General features: G+C 60.9%; 1 protein-coding gene across 1 annotated transcript; it reads left to right on the forward strand.

The window, feature by feature from the left end:
- The first annotated feature begins 9,496 nt into the window (after positions 1-9,496).
- CRABP1 (cellular retinoic acid binding protein 1) lies at positions 9,497-17,444 on the forward strand. Its single transcript, XM_080651529.1, has 4 exons — positions 9,497-9,640; positions 10,149-10,327; positions 13,063-13,176; positions 17,127-17,444. Exons 1-4 carry the CDS (start codon positions 9,571-9,573, stop codon positions 17,175-17,177), a joined length of 414 nt encoding a protein of 137 aa, XP_080507655.1. The 5' UTR covers positions 9,497-9,570; the 3' UTR covers positions 17,178-17,444.
- The last annotated feature ends 3,038 nt before the right edge of the window (positions 17,445-20,482 follow it).

The following is a 20,482-nucleotide window of genomic DNA, read 5'->3' on the forward strand; positions in this document are numbered from 1 at the left end:
TCCGCTTCCTCCTGCAGAAAACAGAGACCCAAACACTGCGGCCTTCGCCCCTAGAACATGGTTAGGAGCAACTGGCCGGGATGGCTCAGCGGCTGAGCGTCGACCTAGGAACCAGGAGGTCACGGCTGGATTCCCGGTCAGGGCACAGGCCCGGGTTGCGGGCTCGACCCCCAGTGTGGGGCGTGCAGGAGGCAGCCGATCAAGGGTTCTCTCTCATCACGGATGTTTCTGTCTCTGTCTCACTCTCCCTTCCTCTCTGAAATCAATAAAATATGTGTTTTTTAGAAGAAAATGGGCAGGAGCTACCCTACACTGGTAGACTGAGTCACAAGCCCAGGGCAGCCCAGGTGAAGCTGGAGGGAAGGGGGCGGGGGCAGCCAGGCCCAGCAGGGCACAGAACGGGGGCAGCCGCCGCCACCACCACCTCCCAGGCCGCTCTGGCATCACTTACCTGCTGACCTGGGAAGCAGCAAAGTCAGGCAGGGGAGCCAAGGAAGCCAGGTGGGCTGCCAGGAGGAGGCGGTCCCAGGACGGGGGCGGAATCGGGTGGGCGGGTGAGGAAGCTGTGAGCCAGCGCCCAGGCTGCAGAGAACTAACCAGGAGAGGCCGAGGTGAGGGGGTGAGGAAGGTGCAGGGGCCCAGCTGGGTGATGGGGGGCCCAGCTGGGTGATGGGGTCCCACAGGAGCCGCGGGCGGAGGAGCTGCGCCCGGTTCACAGCACAGGCCGATGGCTGTGGTGTTCGCCTGGCTCCCGTGGGCAATTTCTTTTCTTAAAATATATTTTTATTGATTTCAGAGAGGAAGGGAGAGGGAGAGAGAGAGAAACATCAATGATGAGAGAATCATTGATCGGCTGCCTCCTGCACACCCCCCACTGGGGATCGAGCCCGTAACCCAGGCGTGTGCCCTGACCGGGAATCGAACCCGGGGCCCTTAGTCTGCAGGCTGACGCTCTACCCACTGGGCCACGCCGGCCAGGGCCTGTGGGCGATTTCAAGTCACTGACACAGTACAGCTCACCAATCCGTAGAACATGCTGTAATGAGGGGGTACGCACCAGCTGCAGACACCCCTGGTGATGTGACACAGCGGGGGGGGGGTGTCACGCTTGACCCCAGAATGCACCGGTGTGCACACCTGCAGAGTCCATCCCACAGGCCACCGGAAGGGGTGTCCTCTGGGGCAGCGCCGGTGTGAGCGGAGGCCCCCCGATACCCACTTCTGTCCGCAGCCCCCCCCCTGCCCCTCTAGCACGGCTCCTTGGGATTTGGGGGAGCGGCCCCCCCAGGACGTCAGGGCTGCTGGCTGTCCCCCTCCATGTCCCATTTGCTCTGTATCTGCTTGCTTTCTCTTCTTTTTTGTTTAAGATTCTTTTAAGTACATGTTTATTGATTTCAGAGGGGAAGGGAGAGGGAGAGAGAAATGTCAATGATGAGAGAGAATCATGGATCAGCTGCCTCCTACACGCCCCCTACCAGGGATTGAGCCTGCAACCCGGGCATGTGTCCTGACCGGGAATCGAACCCCGGACCCTTCAGTCCGCGGGCTCTATCCACTGAGCCAACCCGCTGGGGCTGTATCTGCCTTCGGTGGAGGGTCGGGCCTTCTGGGTGGAGGGTCGGGCCTGTGCGGGTCCAGTAAGAAGAAGGGGTGAAGGCTCCAGAGCTGGGGAGGCCGGCTGCACCCCAGAGCCCTACACCAGGGTGTGGGGGTGGTCAGGAGCCCTGGTGTCACCTCAGCTCCACACCAACCTGCTGAGACCTGGAGGCCACGGAGCTGTGCCTGGGACCCAGTTTCCCTCTGCGCGCACGCGCACGCGCACGCACACACACGCACACACACACGCGCACACACACGCACACAGGCCCTTGGGGTGCCCACGGTCTCAGTCAGCCCAGAAGAGCCCTGAGCCCTGCCCAGGGGGGCTGGGGGGAGGAGAGGTTGTTCTGCCGGCCTCTGGGGGCCCGGGGGACGGGTCCTGCTCCGTCGTGGCTGCCCCCGCAGCGCCCGTCAATTGACTCGGGGCTGCGTGTGCGGGGAAGCGGTGTTTGAGAGCCGTAATGACTCCCCATCAGACATGAGCGATGGGCCCGCCGGGGGCCGCGGCCGGCCTCCCCGTGCCCCCTCCCCGAGGCCTGCTTTGTCACGGGGTCCCCGTCTGCACGCGTCACTGCCCGGCCACCCCGGTCAGCAGGTGGCCGCGGGGGCTCGCTGGAGGCCCGTTCCCATCTGCACACACCAGGCCCTTTGTCCCGCCCGGGCAGACGATGAATGGATGGGGGCCGAGGCCCCGCTGCCTGGGGACAAGGACCTGGGCTAGGTTTTGGGGGGAACCTGGGCAGAACCGGATCCAACGGGCTCCCCCCAGCCCCCCGAGAGAGTGAACAGGCAGGAGGGGCGAGGGGCCCAGGGACGGCAGGCGTCAGCCCAGCCAGGCAGGGTGTCTGCTCGACTCAGGGAGCAGCCGCCTGCTCGCTCTCTCGCTCTCTCTCTCTCTCTCTAATGTTTTTATTGATTTGAGAGAGAGAGGAAGGGCGGGGGACAGAGAGGTAGAAACCCCGGTGAGAGAAACACCGTCGGTCAGCACGCCCCCACAGGGGATGGAGCCCACACCGGGAGTCGGATCCGTGGCCTCTTGGTTCCCGGGTGGACGCTCAACCGCGGAGCCACTCCGGCCGGGCCGGGCGCGGTCTGTGGGTTAGAAGTGGCCGGGGCCGGGCCAGGACTTCCGGAGCAGGCCTTTCTCTGCCACCTGCCAGCCTTGCCCCACCCCCACACCGAGGGCCATGCCCCCGGGACAGACGTCCCTCCGTGTCAGCTGTGCCGGCAAGGACACGTCAGGCCGAGCGAGGATGGATCAGTGATGGTTAATGAGTCAGTGAGTCCACCCCCTCGGGGGCTGGGGACCGATGGCCGTCATGACCACTGGGCCTGGCCTCCCGCTGCTGTCCTTCATGGACGGCCCCCAAATGACAGCGGCGGGGAGCACGCCACCTCCCCGCGCACGATCCAGTCGCCCCGTCCCTGAGGCGCCCACGCCAGGTAGGCACGGAGGCCTCGTGGCTTCGTCAGGAACAAGACGAGGGCAGGACCAGCCGTGGGGGCATTTCCGGGCCCGGGAGGGCGGGCGGCAGGAAAAGGCCTCCTCAGCCTACAGGTGGGGGGCCACCAGCGCCCCGAGAACCTCCAGCCGGATGAAGGCAGCACCCCAGTCCTCGGTGCCTCCCTCACCTGGCGAAGCCAGGTGCTGCCCCACACAGGGACCCTCCACCGTGGGGAAGGCGGACACCCAGGCGGGGGCCAGGGGAGTCCTTCTTTCTCGGGGTTCATCCCCTGGCCCCCCCCGCCCCGATTCTCTGCTCCTGGGGTCCCTCCTAACAGGCCCTTTCATTGTCTGTGGTCCAATTTCCATTTGATTCCCACCCTGGGCCCTTGGGCGGGAAGGGGGGCTGTGTCCAGGCCCAGGGCCCCCAGGATGGCGCCTCGTCCTGCTGGGGCACCGGGGTGTGGGCGGCTCTGGGGGGGCCCGGAGGGGGCCAGCTGCCCGGAGCTGGCTGTGCTGAGGGGCTGGCAGGCGGAGGGCTCCCCCCTCCCCGGCGCTCAGCGAGGTAACAATATGCCCATGAATCACATTTGCAAACACCCCAGTGAGCGGAGAGAAGCGATAATTAAATACTCCCTCCCGCGCGGGGAGGGGGCGTATGGCAGGGCCCCTGGAATGCAGGCGTCTGGTTAAGATGATGAATTTTCACGTTGTCGGCGCTGATGCAGTCGCCATCCAGGGGCAGAGGGGGGCACGGTGCGGGGGAGGCCGCGTGCCCCAGCCCTCCTCACCCGGAGGCCCTCAGGTTGGGGCTCCCCCAGCTGCCTGCCCTGGACATCTGGGAGGCAGAGCAGCTGTCTGCCTGTGGCTGCGAGGCCCCAGCCCCACATCCGTCAACCTCGATTAGGGAGCCCGGGGCTGCTCTGGTGTGAAAGGCCATTCATCGGCGTGACCAGCGGGCATTGTGCCGGCCGCACGCGCCACGCAAGGGACCGCGGCCCGAGAGGTGATTGATCAGGCACCGCCGATGGGGTCCTTCTCTTCAGGGACTTTCAAAGGCGCCATGTGGCACCCTGATCGATCGATGAGAGGCAGCTGACCCCCTGCGGCCCGAGGGGCGGCAGGTGGACGGGCCACGTGGGGGCCGCAGGAGGCCCGTCACATGCTCCGCGCCGTGAGCGGAGGCTGGGCCTTCCCGGGCGGGCTGTCGGCCATCAATCCACCGTCTCCTCCTGCGCGGGGAGGGAGCGGCAGCGGCTGCCGTGTTTTCCAATGAGTGATGGCCGCGTCCCCCAGCCCTGCGCCCCGAGGATCCCGGCGCGCGTGTAAATCAGGCTAATGCGAGCTCGGGCTGGCGTTTTCAAGAGCAGCCGTTGGTGCCGGAAACCTCCGTGGAGTGGAGTGCCGGCGAGGTGCCGGGGCCTGGGCTGAGCTCTGGGGGCTCGGACACAAACCGGGGACGAACCAGCTCCACCACCTCCCAGCTGTGTGGCCTTGGGCCAGCGTCTCAGCCTCTCTGAGCTAACTTAGTTCCCTTTCCCAGGACGGCTGTAACAAGTAAATGACAGCCCCGGCCGGTGTGGCTCGGTGGATAGAGCGTCGGCCTGCAGACTGAAGGGTCCCGAGTTCGATTCCTGGTCAGGGCACAGGCCTGGGTTGCGGGCTCGATCCCCAGTGTGGGGGCATGCAGGAGGCAACTGATCCATGATTCTCTCTCCTCATGGATGTTTCTCTCTCTCCTTCTTCCTTCCTCTCTGAAGTCAATAAGAAACATATATTTTTTTTAAAAGAATAAAGATCTGGGGCCAGACGTGCACCCCCAGCTGGTGTACCCCCGGCTCTGAATTGACCAGCGAGCTGTGCCCTTACTCGTGATGAGTATTGCTCCCAGGGGGGAGGTAAAGGATGGACAGACGGATGGGTGGACAGACGGATGGATGGACGGACGGATGGATGGACGGATGGACGGACGGACCTGGCACAGTCAGAGCTCAGTAAATGTCGGCTACATGTATTTCTTCTCCGGTGGGCTCCCTGACCCCCAGGCCCCCCACCTCCCCCTCCAGTGCACCTTCCACTCCATTAACCTCATGAAGCACCCCTAGGGCAGGTATGCACCCCCCCCAAGTCTTTCCCAGGAAACTGGCTCTTTGTCCTGTTCTGCTGACTCCCAGAGTGTCCGGCGCAGCGGCCCCAGCCCCCACAACTGTCCTGAAGACCCCCTCCCGGGACCCTCTTCAGCGCCCCCAGCTTTGGGGGCTGAACTCTGACCCCCATTCTTCCAGCCTGAATTCAGCTTGCCGGAGGGCACGGGGCCAGGCCAGAAGGCCTGGGAGGCTGGGGACCTGGCGTGCCTCCAGGCGGAAGAAGCAAACCTCAGCAGAAATGTCCCGGACCGAGGACCGACGGGGCGGGGGGGGGGGGGGGGGGGACAACGGGGAAGCAGGTTGGTGGCCTGGGAAGCCAAGGCGGGAGCTGCCTGTGGAGAACAAAGGGGCCTTGGAGAGGGGGCCCCTGCCCAGCTCCCCCGTCTGAAATCCACACCACGGTGGGGGCGCGGGGGGGGGGGCGACACCAGGAATTAGCTGCAGCGGCAGCCTGCGGACAACCCCCACGTCGGCCTGGACTCTGGGATCCCCTGATCCTGATGCTAAGGGGAGGCCACCTGATGCCGGGGGGAGCCCTTCTGCAGAGAGGTGTCCGCTGGGGCTGTCAGGGGCTCCGAGCTCCAGGCCCCGACGCTGCTGGCTCTTGTCCGGGAGGCCTTTCCCCTTGCTCTGCCTGCTGAGATCCTAGCCACCCGGCAGAGCCCTGCGTGAGTGCAACGTCGTCCCCTTCTCCGGGAAGGTCAGACACCCCGGAAGTGAGGTGATGCCTCCCCGTCCCCGTTCACAGCACTGACACAGCGTCCCAAACTCGATCTCGGGGCAGCCGGGGCGTCCCGCCAGGTGCCAGCCATGGCCCTTCACCTCCGAACCCCAAGCCTGGCCCAGAACATGCCTTCCAAAGACACCGAGCAAGTCAGAGAATCGACTCGCGAATCCGATGTTCCAGGAGTCTTTTCAAAAATGTATTTTTATCAGCCTGACCGGTGTGGCTCAGTGGCTAGAGCGCCGGCCTGCGGACGGAAGGGTCCCAGGTTCGATTCCGGTCAAGGGCATGTACCTTGGTTGCGGGCACATCCCCAGTGGGAGGTGTGCAGGAGGCAGCTGATCGATGTTTCTCTCATCGATGTTTCTCTCTCCCTCTCCCTTCCTCTCTGTAAAAGATCAATAAAATATATTTTAAAAATACATATTTTATTGATTTCAGAGAGGAATGGAGAGGGAGAGAGACAGAGAAACATCCATGAGGAGAGAGAATCACAGATCGGCTGCCTCCTGCACGCCCCCCACTGGAGATCGAGCCCTCAACCCCGGCATGTGCCCTTGACCGGGAATCGAACCATGACTTCCTGGATCACAGGTCAGTGCTCAACCACGGAGCCATGCTGGCGGGTCCAGCCCTCTTTATCTTTTGCCTGGCCCTCTGCAGTGTACACTTCCCTGGTCTCCAGGCATCCCATCTCGATTTCCTTCCATTCACCCTCCATTCCGGCCACCAGAGGGATCAGGTTCAGATGCAATCTGACGGAGGCACTGTGCACCCTTCAACCTCACAGGATGTCCAGGCCTCAAGCCCTTGCTTTTTTTTATATACAGACGAGTGGTCCGCTGCACGGAAGCCTGCACATTGAAAGGAAATTAATTAGAAGAAATATTTTTAACATCGCTATTCGCCCTTTCTCTATAATGGAAGTGTCAACCAAATTCACGATCAACCACGACAGATCGAAACACACGCATGTGACTGGTGCCTGCGAGAGCTTTATCGGTATGGTGCATGCGCGAGTCAACGTTTATTTTTAAACTAGAGGCCCGATGCGCGAAGATTCGTGCCAGAATGGGCCTTCCTTTCCCTGGCTGCCAGCACCGCCTGCCCTCTGGCTGGAGCCACCTTTCCGCCTTCCTACGCTGCTCAGAGGCCCCCCCGCCCACTGGAGCCCATGTATGCAAATTAACCCGCCATCTTAGTTGGGTTAATTTGCAGACTCGCTTCTGATTGGCTGGCGGGCGTGGCGAAGGTACGGTCAATTAGCATGTTCCTCTTTCATTAGGTAGATTGCCAGTGTGCGTCATATGTACCGGCCGGTCAGACGGATGGACGGTCACTTAGCCTTTCATATACATAGTTTTGTTTTTTTATTGATTTCAGAGAGAGAAAGGGCGAGGGAGAGAGAAACATCAATGATGATGAGAATGACTGGTCGGCTGCCTCCTGCACGCCCCCCACTGGGGATCAAGCCCACAACCCGGGCATGTGCCCTTGACCGGAAATCGAACCCGGGAATCAAATCCAGGACCCTCCAGTCCCCAGGCCGCAGCTCTATCCACTGAGCCCAACCGACTAGGGCCGCCTCGAGCCCTTTCATTGTCTCCCCAGCTACTAAGCCAGAAACTGTAGGCCCCCCTACCCCCCCTCCCAGATTGTGGGCCCCCATCCCGAGGCCCGCCTCTAGCTCCCACGCCAGCGCCCACCCCCTCTTGCAGGTACGCAGGTCACGGAAGATTGCAGGGTCCCCGGGAAAGCTTGCTAAACACAGCTTCCTGGGCCTCACCCCTCACTTCCTGAACCCACTGGGGGTCTCCATGTCGAGAGAGCCCACCCAGGTTGCTGCGATGCCCGGCTCAGATCACAGACGGGCACCGGGGAAACACCGTCCTTGCTCTAACCCGGCCCCTTCCCATGCCACTGCCCACGACGCAGGGCCAGGGCTCCCCTTGCTTCCGGGGCCCCTGGCCAGGCCCGCCCCCTTGCCCCCCAGCCTAAGGCAGAAGCCGTGGCCACTTGACACAAATGCAATAGGACCAGGGCGCCCTGTGCCCCAAACCCTTAGCGGTGCCTCTGTGGCCCCGTGCGCTTCGTGGGAGGCGTCTGCTTACCTCCTGCGTCACCCCTTCGCACCAGGCGCCCTCGCCAGGCTGAGGCGCGTGGGGGCCCAAACACACAGCTACGTTTTGCCACAAACTGTCCTTTCCCCTGCCCATAATCTCGCGGGATGCTGGGTTCCAACGCGGATGGGGGCCCATAATCTCGCGGGATTTTGGGTTCGAGGGAAGGTAAAGGCCCACAATCTCGCGGGATGCTGGGTTCCACCGCGGGAGGAAGGCCCACAATCTCGCGGGATGCTGGTTTCCAACGCGGGAGGAAGGCCCACAATCTCGCGGGATGCTGGGTTCCAACGCGGGAGGAAGGCCCACAATCTCGCGGGATGCTGGGTTCCAACGCGGGAGGAAGGCCCACAATCTCGCGGGATGCTGGGTTCCAACGCGGGATGAAAGCGCACAGTCTCGCGGGATGCTGGGTCCGGCACAGCTGCGCGCCGGAGGGTGCTGACGGGGAGGGGTCAGGCTTTCCCGGCCCCCCGCTTGGTCCTGCGCATGTGGTGGGTGGGGACACGGAGGGAGATCCCCGACGCCATAGCAGAGGGGTCCGGCTGGGCACGTGCACAGGCGCCACCGGGAGTGGGCGAGGGCGGCTCCCATCCCCGGGTGGCCCACCCCTTTATACTAGGGATGTTCTCAAACACACACCCAAGGGGCGAGGATGGCCCCACCCGCCTGGCGCAGTGGCTGAACCTCGACCTGTGAACCAGGAGGTCACGGGGGTCAGGGCACAGGCCGGGGTGGCGGGCTCCCTCCCCAGTAGGGGGCGTGCAGGAGGCAGCCGATCCCGGATTCTCTCTCATCACTGATGTTCCTCTCTCTCCCTCTCCCTTCCTCTCTGACATCAATTTTTTTGTAAAAACCCATATATTTTGTTATTTCTAATCCTCTCCCGAGGACATTTTTTGCATTGATTTTTAGAGAGTGGAAGGGAGAGGGAGAGACAGAGAGAAACATCCATGTGAGACTCATTGGTTGCCTCCTGCGTGCCCCCCACCAGGGCGGGGACCCTGCAACCGAGCTGCCTGCGCTTGACCGGAATCGAACCCGCGACCCTTCTGTCCGCAGGCCGAGGCTCTATCCATGATCCAAACCGGCCAGGGCAATAAAAAATAAATATATTTTTTTAAAAAAGTGGAGGAGAGGATGGTATAATGCCTCCCCCACGTCCTCACCGCCCAGCTTCCACACTGACCCCTCCGTGCCCCCAGCCTGTTCCATCCAACGCCCCAGCGCCCGCTGTAAGAATGGAGGCCTGGGGAGGGGGTGGCGGAGCGCCCCTTCTCCCAGTTGGATCTCGGGGAGCTGGTGCCAGGCGTGCACCCTGGAGACCCTGACGCCGAGGGCACAGGGGCTGCGGGCTCCCGGCTCGCAGGGGCCGCGGGGCGGGGCCGGGGGCGGGGCGCGGTGGGCGGGGTGGGGGCGCTCTCCATAGACTCGGGGCGCGCGCCGGGCGCAGAGCGCAGTCTCCGCCGAGCAGCTCCGAGTGCGCCCTCCGCCGCCGCCGCCGCTGCAGCCGCCGCCGCCGCCGCCGCCGCCACGATGCCCAACTTCGCCGGCACCTGGAAGATGCGAAGCAGCGAGAACTTCGACGAGCTCCTGAAGGCTCTGGGTAAGCGGGCGCGGATGCTCCCCCTGGGTGGTGCCCCGAGTCCGCAGAGGGTGCGTTTTGGGGACCGACACCCCCGCAGGAGAAAGTCGCCGGGCTTAGATCCGAGGCGCGGGCTCCACTCCCGCGCGCGTGTCCCGCGGGGGTTTGGCTGGGTGTCCGGACAAGGTCTCCCCACGACGGCTCCACCTTTCGCTCCTGTCCGGGGGCATCCGGAGGAGCGATGGTTCCTGGGGTCCGAGGAGGGTCAGGGACTTGAGATTTGGGGTGTCGGTTTGAAACCAGGCCCTGCCACGAATTCGATGGGTCTCCCAGCGACAGCCACTCGCTCACTCGCTCGCTCTGAGTTTCTTCTCTGGAAGATGGAGTTGCAGGGAGGTGGGGGGGGGGATTGCAGGATGCGGAGCGGGGCCCCCCCCCCCTGCGGAGGCTCCCACCTGCAGGCAGGCAGAGGGTGTCGGGGTGCCCCGGCCCTGCCACCCCAGCCCGCGGCGCGCACGCTTCCCCGCAGGTGTGAACGCCATGCTGCGGAAGGTGGCCGTGGCGGCCGCGTCCAAGCCGCACGTGGAGATCCGCCAGGACGGGGACCGGTTCTACATCAAGACGTCCACCACCGTGCGCACCACCGAGATCAACTTCAAGGTCGGCGAAGGCTTCGAGGAGGAGACGGTGGACGGACGCAAGTGCAGGGTGAGCTCCCATCTGGCAGCGCAGCGCCCGCCGGGGGTCCCGCGCCCCGCCGCAGCCGCGCGCGCACCTCCCCAGACTCCCCCCGTTGCAGCCTGTGGCGCGCTTTCCCCGGCCGGGCGTGTGCACCGGCGGTCTGCAGAGGTCTGTGCAGCCCGGAGCCCTGGCCGTTGGGAGGAAGCCCTGCCCCTTCGCTTCCAATCCGGTCCCTTAAGCCGCCTCCCCCGGTGCGAAGAGCCGCGCGCGCTGCGTTCCCGCGGGGGTTTCTGCAGCGCTTTGCGCGCGCGGGCGACCCCGGTGCGGGTGGCGCAGGAGCAGGAGAAGGTGGCAGGGCCGCCACGTTTCCTGTCGCAGGTGGATCGGCTGCTCTGGGGTCCCGCCCCCACGTCCCTGCGCCCCTGGAGACGCTCTGCGTCCAGTTTCAGCAGTCTTGGGGTGGGGGGTGGGGGGCCTCTCCCCCGCCCCCCGCACTTCTCCCGCCCACCCTCACTGGGTTCTTAAAGGAAAGGTGGAATCTAAAGGAGATTCTGGCTGGGGATGGACTAGGGCGCTCTGTCTCTCTCTCTCTCTCTCTCTCTCTCTCTCTCTCTCTCTCTCTCTCAGGAGTCCAGGGGCAAGAGTTTAGCATTTCTCTCTACATCAGCCCCAGATTCACACGGGGGTGGGGAGTGGGGTACGCGAGGGGGTGTCCCTTCCTTTTGCAGATGGGCAGGTTTGCATGTGGGTGGCCCCCGGAGTGGCATGGAGGGTGGGTCCCTCCAGTTTTTGAGGGCAGATGGGCCACTTACTTCAAAAGTGACAAATGCCTCCCTCCCTGCCCCTGGTATTTAAGAGAGAGAGAGAGAGAGAGAGAGAGAGAGAGAGAGGGAAAAGCTGGTCCCATTCCAGAGAGCGAGGTGTTGTTTTCGCCTTTCCTGAGTCTGACGTGCCCCGGGCAGGCGGGCGGGCGGGCAGGATCGCTGGGCACGGGGCTTGGGACAAGGACGCGGAGACCCGACCCCCATGGCAACGCTCGGCGCCTGGAGCTGGCACAGCCTGAACATGATGGCCAGGCTTGGCGGTGGGGGATCGGAGCCTCTGTCGCCACCCCGATTGGAAAGAGCCGGACGCATCGTCCCAGGGAAGGTGGGGCAGCAGGCAGGGCTCCATGCCGGGACCCAGACGGTGGCTACGGCCAGAGACCATCATGCAGATTGAAACCGGGAGAGTGGGGCTTTGTTCCCCATCCTGCCTGACCAACTGCCCGTGTGTCAGTTAAAAAAAAAAAAAAAAAAAAGCTGGGGTGTCCTGGGTCCCCAGCCCCCTGGGCAGCTCTGTTTTGTGCAAACACGGAGGGGGGCGGGGAGCCAGCAGGGGGTCCCCTCTTTTGCTTTCCACCTCCCACAGCATGAGGACCCTTGAGAGGGCTATTTTGTTTGGCTTTTGCATTTTTTTTCTGGAGGGAGGAAACCTGGAAAGTGGCCGAGGTTTTTGTTTTTTGTGTTTTTTTTTTCATATATTTTACTGATTTTTTACAGAGAGGAAGGGAGAGGGATAGAGTATGAGAAACATCGGTCAGAGAGAAACATCCATCAGCTGCCTCCTGCACACCTCCTACTGGGGATGTGCCCGCAACCAAGGTACATGCCCTTGACCGGAATCGAACCCGGGACCCCTCAGTCCGCAGGCTGACGCTCTATCCACTGAGCCACACTGGTTAAGGCCTGAGTTTTTTTTTAAAATATATAATAGATTTTTATTGATTTCAGAGAGGAAGGGAGAGGGAGAGAGAGAGAAACATCCATGAGGAGAGAGAATCACGGATCAGCTGCCTCCTGCACGCCCCCCACGGGGGATGGAACCCGCAACCCGGGCCTGTGCCCTGACCGGGAATCAAGCCACGACCTCCCGGTTCACAGGTCGAGGCTCAGCCGCTGAGCCACACTGGGCGCCGCGTTTTCATCCTCGGAGCCAGAGACACCCAGAAACGGACGGGTTCCCCCCGGATCTGTGCAGGGAACGGAGCTCCTGCTCTGCCCCTGGATGCGGTCACAAACGTGGTGTCTGGGCCGGCGTAAAATCTTGTAGCTCCGACGTGCGGAGGTTCTTGCCTTTGAAACCCAAATCAGGGGGAGGGCGGTCCATAAACGAAGCGTGGCTTGGTCTCAGTTTTATTCCTGGAGCTGCCAAACCCGCCTGAGGCTTTGCTGCCTCGGTGCGTGCGTGCGTGCGTGCGTGCGTGTGTGTGTGTGTAATAGCAGGTGTATACATGGAGTAGCCAGATGATGATCTCTGAACACATAAAAATCTGCCCACTCAGTATGTGTGTGTATATATATATATATATATATATATATAGAGAGAGAGAGAGAGAGAGAGAGAGATGTATATATTAGAGGCCCAGTGCATGAATTCGTGCATGGGTGGGGTCCGGCCAGCCTGGCCAGGGGGAGGGGACATGGGCGGTTGGCCGGCCTGCCTGCTGGTCGAACTCCTGGTCGAGGGGACCATGTGCATATTAGCCTTTTATTCTATAGGATAGACACTGAGTGGCCAGATGATTATGCGTTCAGAGATCATCCTCACCTGGCCACTCCGTGTATAGACGCCACATCCTTCCGCAACCAGCGCCCCGAATGTGGACTTGGGTGCCTGGGCGGAGGTGGCGAGGGGGCCGGAGCCCTGACCCCCATGGTTGTCTGGGCCCCCGCTGCCACGATCGAATGTGACTCCTGTCGCCCCTGGCTTTCCCACCGCAGAGTTTAGCCACCTGGGAGAACGAGAACAAGATCCACTGCACGCAGACCCTCCTGGAGGGGGACGGCCCCAAAACCTACTGGACCCGCGAACTGGCCAACGATGAGCTCATCCTGGTGAGTTCCTGGCCCAGATCCCCACACGGCGCCCCCCCCCCCCCCGGCCTGGCGCTCGCCCACCGTGCACCCTGGCCCGCCCGGTCCACCTTGCCGTTCAGGGCTCAGCGACACTGTCTGCCCCAGGTTAACACGCAGGCAGAAAGCCCGCGATGACAGCTTCGGTCAGAGGACGTCCCTGTGCCGTGGGGCAGAGCAGGGGCTGGAGGTGGCTGCGGTCAGCATCCGACCCCCTCACCGCGCCCCCCCCGCAACCCACCCCTGCACTGACTCTCAGAGGCTGCCCGCCCCACCCCCAGCACCGGAGCCCCTGGCTCCCTGAGGGCCCAGCCTTCACTTTCCCTCCTTCTCACTCGCCGCTCTCCTCCCCGGGAAAGAGTTCAGAAATGTTCCTGGTCAGCGCTGGGAGGCTTAGAGGCACGTCACATCCATCCCCTCACCCCCCGCCGGCACACACAGACCCCACTGGCCTCCGAGAGCCGGCACGTTGGGCAGATCTGGGAAAAGTCTCGGGGTAACACGACGTGGAGGTGGCGGGGAGCTCTACCCTAAAAGTATTCCGGCGATAATGTTTTTTTAAAACATATATTTTTATTGATGTCAGAGAGGAAAGAAGAGGGAGAGAGAGAAACATCCATGAGGAGAGAGAATCATGGATCGGCTGCCTCCTGCACGCCCCACGCTGGGGATCGAGCCCTGAACCCGGGCATGTGCCTGTAGTGGGAATCGAACCCGGGACCCTTCAGTCCGCAGGCCGATGCTCTATCCACCGAGCCACACCAGATTGGGCAATAACATTTTTTTAAAATATAATTTTATTGATTTCAGAGAGGAAGGGAGAGAGAGAGAGAGAGAAAAACATCCATGAGGAGAGAGAATCAGGGACCAGCTGCCTCCTGCACGCCCCACGCTGGGGACTGAGCCTGCAACCTGGGCATGTGCCCTTGACCGGGAATCGAACCCGGGACCCTTCAGTCCGCAGGCTGACGCTCTAACTACTGAGGCACACCGGCTGGGGCACATTTTTTGTTTTTTAAAGAGAGAGAGGCCCTGGCTGGTTTGGCTCAGTGGACAGAGCGTCGGCCTGCAGACGGAAGGGTCCCAGGTTCGATTCCGACTAAGGGCACATGCCTGGGTTGAGGGCTCCATCCCCAGCGTGGGGCGTGCAGGAGGCAGCCGATCCATGGCTCTCTCTCCTCATGGATGTTTCTCTCTCTCTCCCTCTCCCTTCCTCTCTGAAGTTAATACAATATATTTTTTAAAAAAGAGAGAGAGAGAGAGAGTAGGATGGAGAGGTTCCTGAACAGGTACAGCCGTGCCGAGTGGCCAGGTGGTCGTGCCGAGTGGCCAGGAGGTCCCTCCTCAGAGGAGGAGCCGCTGACGAGGAGGCGCTTCCTCGCTGACCATGATGGCCAGTGTTTCCCCGACACACACACAGGCCGGGCGATGACCCAGCACGTGCTCTGGGAGGGCGGCTCCCGCCATCCGGGGCCCTGAGCGTGGTCGGGAGCCCCAGCCAATCCAGCCTCCCAGGCCCCTCCGGGAATCCGGGAGATAGGGACCCGTGTCTACCCCCCCACCCCCCAAACATATCCATCTGCACACGGACCCCCACATCAGGCCCAGAGCCTGCGGAATTTCTTGCTTTTCTGTTTTGTTTTTGTTTTTTAAGTATATTTTATTGATTTTTTACAGAGAGGAAGGGAGAGGGATAGAGAGTTAGAAACATCGATGAGAGAGAAACATCCATCAGCTGCCTCCTGCACACCTCCCACTGGGGATGTGCCTGCAACCAAGGTCCATGCCCTTGACCGGAATCGAACCCGGGACCCTTCAGTCCGCAGGCCGACGCTCTATCCACCGAGCCACAGCAGTTAGGGCTGTTTTGTGGGGGTTTTTTTTAAATGCATCTGGGGCCCTGGCCGGTGTGGATCAGTGGCTAGAGCGTCAGCCTGCGGACGGAAGGGTCCCGGGTTCGATTCCCGGTCAAGGGCACACGCCCGGGGTTGCAGGCTCCATCCCCGGCCCTGATCAGGGTGCGAGTGGGAGGCAACCAATCGATGTTTTTCTCTCTCTGTGTTTCTCCCCCTCCCTTCCACTCTCTCTAAAAATAAACGGGAAAATACCCTCGGGTGAGGATTCAGAAAGAATAAAAATAAAATGCATGTGGGTCTCCCTCGGGACCCGGCCTCTGAGTCAGCCATTCGTTGCTGGTTGGGGGCCAGGAGGAGGGGGTGGATGCAGCCGACTTAAACTTAGGGACGGGAGGACTTCAGGGGCCAGAAGACAGACAATGGCTTACGTCCCCCCCGCAGCAAACACACACGTGGAGAGCCATTGCGTTTAGCTGGAAAGAGCCTTTTTATTCTTTTTCAATATATTTTTATGGATTTCAGAGAGGAAGGAAGAGAGAGAGAGAGAGAGAGAGAGAAACACCCATGATGAGAGAGAATCACGGATCGGCTGCCTCCTGCACGCCCCCCACTGGGGATGGAGCCCGCCACCCGGGCCTGTGCCCAGACCGGGAATCGAACCCTGACCTCCTGGTTCCTAGGTCGACGCTCAGCCCCTGAGCCACACCGGCCGGGCGAGCTGGAATGAGTGTTCGGGATCCTCCTGTTCGGTGCCTCTCTCCGTCCTCCGTCCTCAAACGGCCGCAGAGGCAGCGTGCGGGCCGGCTCTGGGTTGTAGGTGGCCGAGTGCGGCCTCAGCAGCATCGCAGGCTGTGTCCCGGCCGCACAGCCGCTTCCTCGAGGCCCTCCACGCCCGCCCCTCCGCCCGCTCCCCGGCCGGACCCCAGCTCCGGCTGCCCAAGGCCCCGGCTCCTCTGAAGTCATTGAACAAGAGACAGAAACCCCTTCAGAAACGTCCAATAGGATGCTCTCCCTTTCTGTTTAATTCCTTTTTTTAAAAAAAATAATATATATTTTTATTGAGCCCTGGCCGGTGTGGCTCATTGGCTAGAGCGACGGCCTGCAGACTGAAGGGTCCTGGGTTCAGTTCTGATCAAGGGCATGGACCTCGGTTGCGGGCTCGATCCCCAGCCCCAGTTGGGGTGTGTGCAGGAAGCAGCCAATCAATGTGTCTGTCTCACATCGATGTTTCTCTCTCTGTCTCTCCCCCTCCCTTCCACTCTCTCTAAAAAAATCAATGGAAAAATAGCCTCGGCTCATTATCAAAAAATAAAGTAAAAAAGAGTGTTGTTTTAAAAATAATGAATAAATATATTTTTATTGGTTTCAGAGAGGAAGGGAGAGGGAGCGAGAGAGAGAAACATCCATGAGGAGAGAGAATCATGGATCGCCTGCCTCCTGCACGCCCTACACTGGGGATGGAGCCCACAACCCCGGGCGGAATCGAACCATGACCTTCTGGTTCCTAGGTTGATGCTCAACCACTGAGCAACACAGGCCAGGCACTCTCAATTTACTTTTTTTTAAAAAATATATTTTTATTGATCTCAGAGAGGAAGGGAGAGGGAGAGAGAGAGAAACATCCATGAGGAGAGAGAATCATGGGTCGCCTGCCTCCTGCACGCCCCACGCTGGGGATCGAGCCCACAACCCAGGCACGTGCCCTGAGCGGGAATCGAACCCGGGACCCTTCAGTCCGCAGGCTCTGTCCACGGGGCCACGTTGGCCAGGGTCAGGCACCTTCCATTTAATTTCAAAACCGGAGCCGGGGAGCGGGGATTGCTGATGTCCGCACGGGCCGTTTCCAGGCCAAAGGCACCTCATTCTACCCCCCCGGCTGCCTCACGGCCATACAGGGCTTCAGGGAGGAAAAAACGAAAGAGAAAACAAACAAACAAAAAAAACGACAAAAAACCCCACTCAGCGCTTCACAAGAGCAGGTGGCACAGGAAATGGGATGTCTGTTTCAGGGCGTCTTTAAGGGGGCAGTCCGCGGCCTTAGGAGCCATCCGCTGTCACCGTCCCCTTCCCTTCCAGACCTTCGGCGCCGACGACGTGGTCTGCACGAGGATTTACGTCCGGGAGTGACGGCGGCCACTCGCTCCTGCCTCCCGCGTGGGCAGCGTGGTGCATGCTCCCCCCTCTCTCCTCCCCACACCCCCGCTCCGAGGAACGGCATAGGCCTGAGCTGCCAGTGGACGTCCCCCCCCCCGTGTCAGCGTTAGGTGGCCCCACTCCCCCTGCCCGAGCTGTAGTGGTCCCCCCCCGCCCAGGCCTCCGCCAGGCCTGTCCCTGGTGCTCCGTAGTTTGGCATCTGCACGGTTTCATCATCATTAAACTGGTTGGACACATCTCAAGGCGTCTCCCTTCTTTTTTTAGATACTAAAGTTCGTGCACGGGGCGGGGGTGGGGGGGTGTCCCTCAGCCCAGCCTGCACCCTCTCCAATCTGGGATCCCTCTCACAATCCAGGACTGCTGGCTCCCAACCGCTCGCCTGCCTGCCAGCCTGATCACCCCCTAAACACTCCCCTGCCAGCCTGATCGATGCCTAACTGCTCCCCTGCTGGTCCAATTGCCCCCAACTGCCCTCCCCTGCAGGCCTGGTCCCCCCAACTGCCCTCCCCTGCAGGCCTGGTCCCCCCAACTGCCCTCCCCTGTAGGCCTGGTCCCCCCAACTGCCCTCCCCTGTAGGCCTGGTCCCCACAACTGCCCTCCCCTGCAGGCCTGGTCCCCCCCGCAACTGCCCTCCCTTGCATGGCTGGTTGCCCCCCACTGCCCTCCTCTGCCGGCCTGGTCACCCCTAACTGCCCTTTCTTGCTGGCCATCTTGTGTGTTGGAGTGATGGTCAATTTGCATATTACCTCTTTATTATATAGGATATACTAGAGGCCCAGTGCATGAATTCATGCACCTGTGCGGTCCCTCGGCCTGGCATGTGGAATCAGGCCAAAACCTGCTCTCCGACATCCCCCAAGGGGTCCCAGATTGTGAGAGGGCACAGGCCAGGCCAAGGGACCCCACCGGTGCACAATCAGGCCGGGGAGGGACCGTGGGAAGGCTCCAGGGCGTGTCCGGCCCGTCTCGCTCAGTCCTGATCGGCCAGACCCCAGCAGTAAGCTAACCTACTGGTTGGAGTGTCTGCCCCCTGGTGGTCAGTACACATCATAGCGAGGGTTGAGCGGCCTTAGCATATCATTAGCATATTATGCTTTGATTGGTTGAACGGCCAACCAGTCGATCAGACACTGAGCATATTAGGCTTTTATTATATAGGACTTTTATTGATTTCAGCGCTAGCCTGTGTTGCTCAGTGGATAGTGCATCAGTCTGCGGACTGAAGGGTCCCGGGTTCGATTCCGGTCAAGGGCACGTACCTCAGTGGCAGGATCCTCCCCAGCCCCTGGACCCTGATCGGGGCGCGTGCAGGAGGCAACCCATCGATGTGTCTCTCCCACATCGATGTTTCTCTCTCTCTTTCCCTCTCTCTTCCACTCTCTCTACAAATCCATGGAAAAATATCCTCGGGTGAGGATTAAAAAGATTTTTTTTAAAATTGATTTCAGAGAGGAAGAGAGACACAGAGAGATAGAAACCTCCAGGATGAGAGAGCATCACGGATCGCCTGTCTCCTGCAGGCCCCACCCTGGGGATCGAGCCCACAACCCGGGCCTGTGCCCCGACCGGGAATCCAACCGTGACCTCCCGGTTCCTAGGTCGATGCTCTAACCGCGGAGCCACACCGGTCAGGCAAGATGTCTGCCTTCTTTGTCCTGTGCCTGCCGTCCCGCCCCCAGCCCTCTGCTGGCTGGCCTGCGCCCTGCTTGGCGCTGTAGCCTGAGGGAGGGACCGCCATGTGGGAACTGTGGTCACTCGTGGGGAAACACAGCCACTGACACCACGGCCCCAGTGTGTGCTGGTGAGGGGAGGCGGGGGGCATCGTGGGGGTCTCTTTGATGTTGCTTGCAACTGGGGGGTTAAGGATCCTGACCTTTGGCCTCTCACCTTTCAGTCTCTGTCTATCTGTTGTGCTCGCTAGCCAAACCCACCTGGAATCTAGAGGCAGGAGAGGTGAGGGGGGGGGAGAGAAGGAGGAGAGAGGGGGGCGGGGTGCCAGCCACAGGAGTCACCGGCCCCCCAGGACACAGCCAGGCAGAGAATGGGCCCCAACATGCACGTGGACTATGCAGTTGCCAACATTTATTTTTGAAAGATAGGAGATGCGACATAATAATCTGAATTTCTTTTACTTTTTTTTTTTTTAATATATTTTACTGATTTCTTACAGAGAGGAAGGGAGAGGGATAGAGAGTTAGAAACATCGATGAGAGAGAAACATCGATCAGCTGCCTCCTGCACACCTCCCACTGGGGATGTGCCCGCAACCAAGGTCCATGCCCTTGACCGAAATCGAACCCGGGACCTTTCAGTCCGCAGGCTGACGCTCTATCCACTGAGCCAAACCGGTTTCGGCACTTTTTTAAAAAATATATATATATTTTATTGATTTTTTACAGAGAGGAAGGGAGAGGGATAGAGAGTTAGAAACATCGATGAGAGAGAAACATCCATCAGCTGCCTCCTGCACACCCCCTACTGGGGATGTGCCCGCAGCCAAGGTACATGCCCTTGACCGGAATCGAACCCGGGACCCTTCAGTCCGCAGGCCAATGCTCTATCCACTGAGCCAAACCAGTCAGGGCAGAATTTCTTTTTTAATAAATATGTTTTTATTGATTTCAGAGAGGAAGGGAGAGGGAGGGAGGGAGAGAGAGAAACTTCCATGATGAGAGAGAATCACGGATCGGCTGCCTCCTGCACGCCCCACACTGGGGATGGAGCCCGCCACCCGGGCATGTGCCCTGACCGGGAATCGAACCCTGACCTCCTGGTTCACAGGTCGACGCTCAAGCACGGAGCCACGCCAGCCGGGTTGCCAGATGGCTTCTTGTGGGAAGGAGGCTGGAGGGGGGGGCCTCTCAGGAGGGGGGACCCTAACATCAGGGGTTCCCTTGAATCCTGTTTCTTCATCATTTTCCAAAAAGCAACACCTCTCAGGGCACATGAGTGTCCCACGGAACCCAGTTTGGGAACTGCTGCTGTCATCGTCAGCCTTCACGTAGGTGCCTGTGCACATGTCACATACGGCGTATGCTGCAGGGAGCGGCTATAGGGTCAAGCCTCGGACTGACGGGTGGCAGGGCCTCATACTAAACCACGTTCTAAATCTCGCTCTAAGCGTCTTACCGCCCTGCTCAGTGGTCCCCGCGGTTTACTCCCCGTGGAGGGCAGAGCCCCCCAACACAATGGAGCTGGACCTCCTCGCCCTCCCTCGTTCCCGGGGAGCTGATGGGCTGGGGGAGGGGCAGCCAGTGCTGCCCAAACAAGGCTTGAGT

Source organism: Plecotus auritus, assembly GCF_963455305.1.
Source record: "Plecotus auritus genome assembly, chromosome: 15".
Taxonomy (NCBI): domain Eukaryota; kingdom Metazoa; phylum Chordata; class Mammalia; order Chiroptera; family Vespertilionidae; genus Plecotus; species Plecotus auritus.

What these genes read in the sequence shown, in the direction of transcription:
- CRABP1 (XM_080651529.1), top strand. Translation starts at nt 9,571, where the DNA reads ATGCCCAACTTCGCCGGCACCTGGAAGATGCGAAGCAGCGAGAACTTC. An exon ending in CGAGCTCCTGAAGGCTCTGG is followed by an intron (nt 9,641 to 10,148) that starts GTAAGCGGGCGC and finishes GCTTCCCCGCAG; the next exon opens with GTGTGAACGCCATGCTGCGG. An exon ending in CCAACGATGAGCTCATCCTG is followed by an intron (nt 13,177 to 17,126) that starts GTGAGTTCCTGG and finishes CTTCCCTTCCAG; the next exon opens with ACCTTCGGCGCCGACGACGT.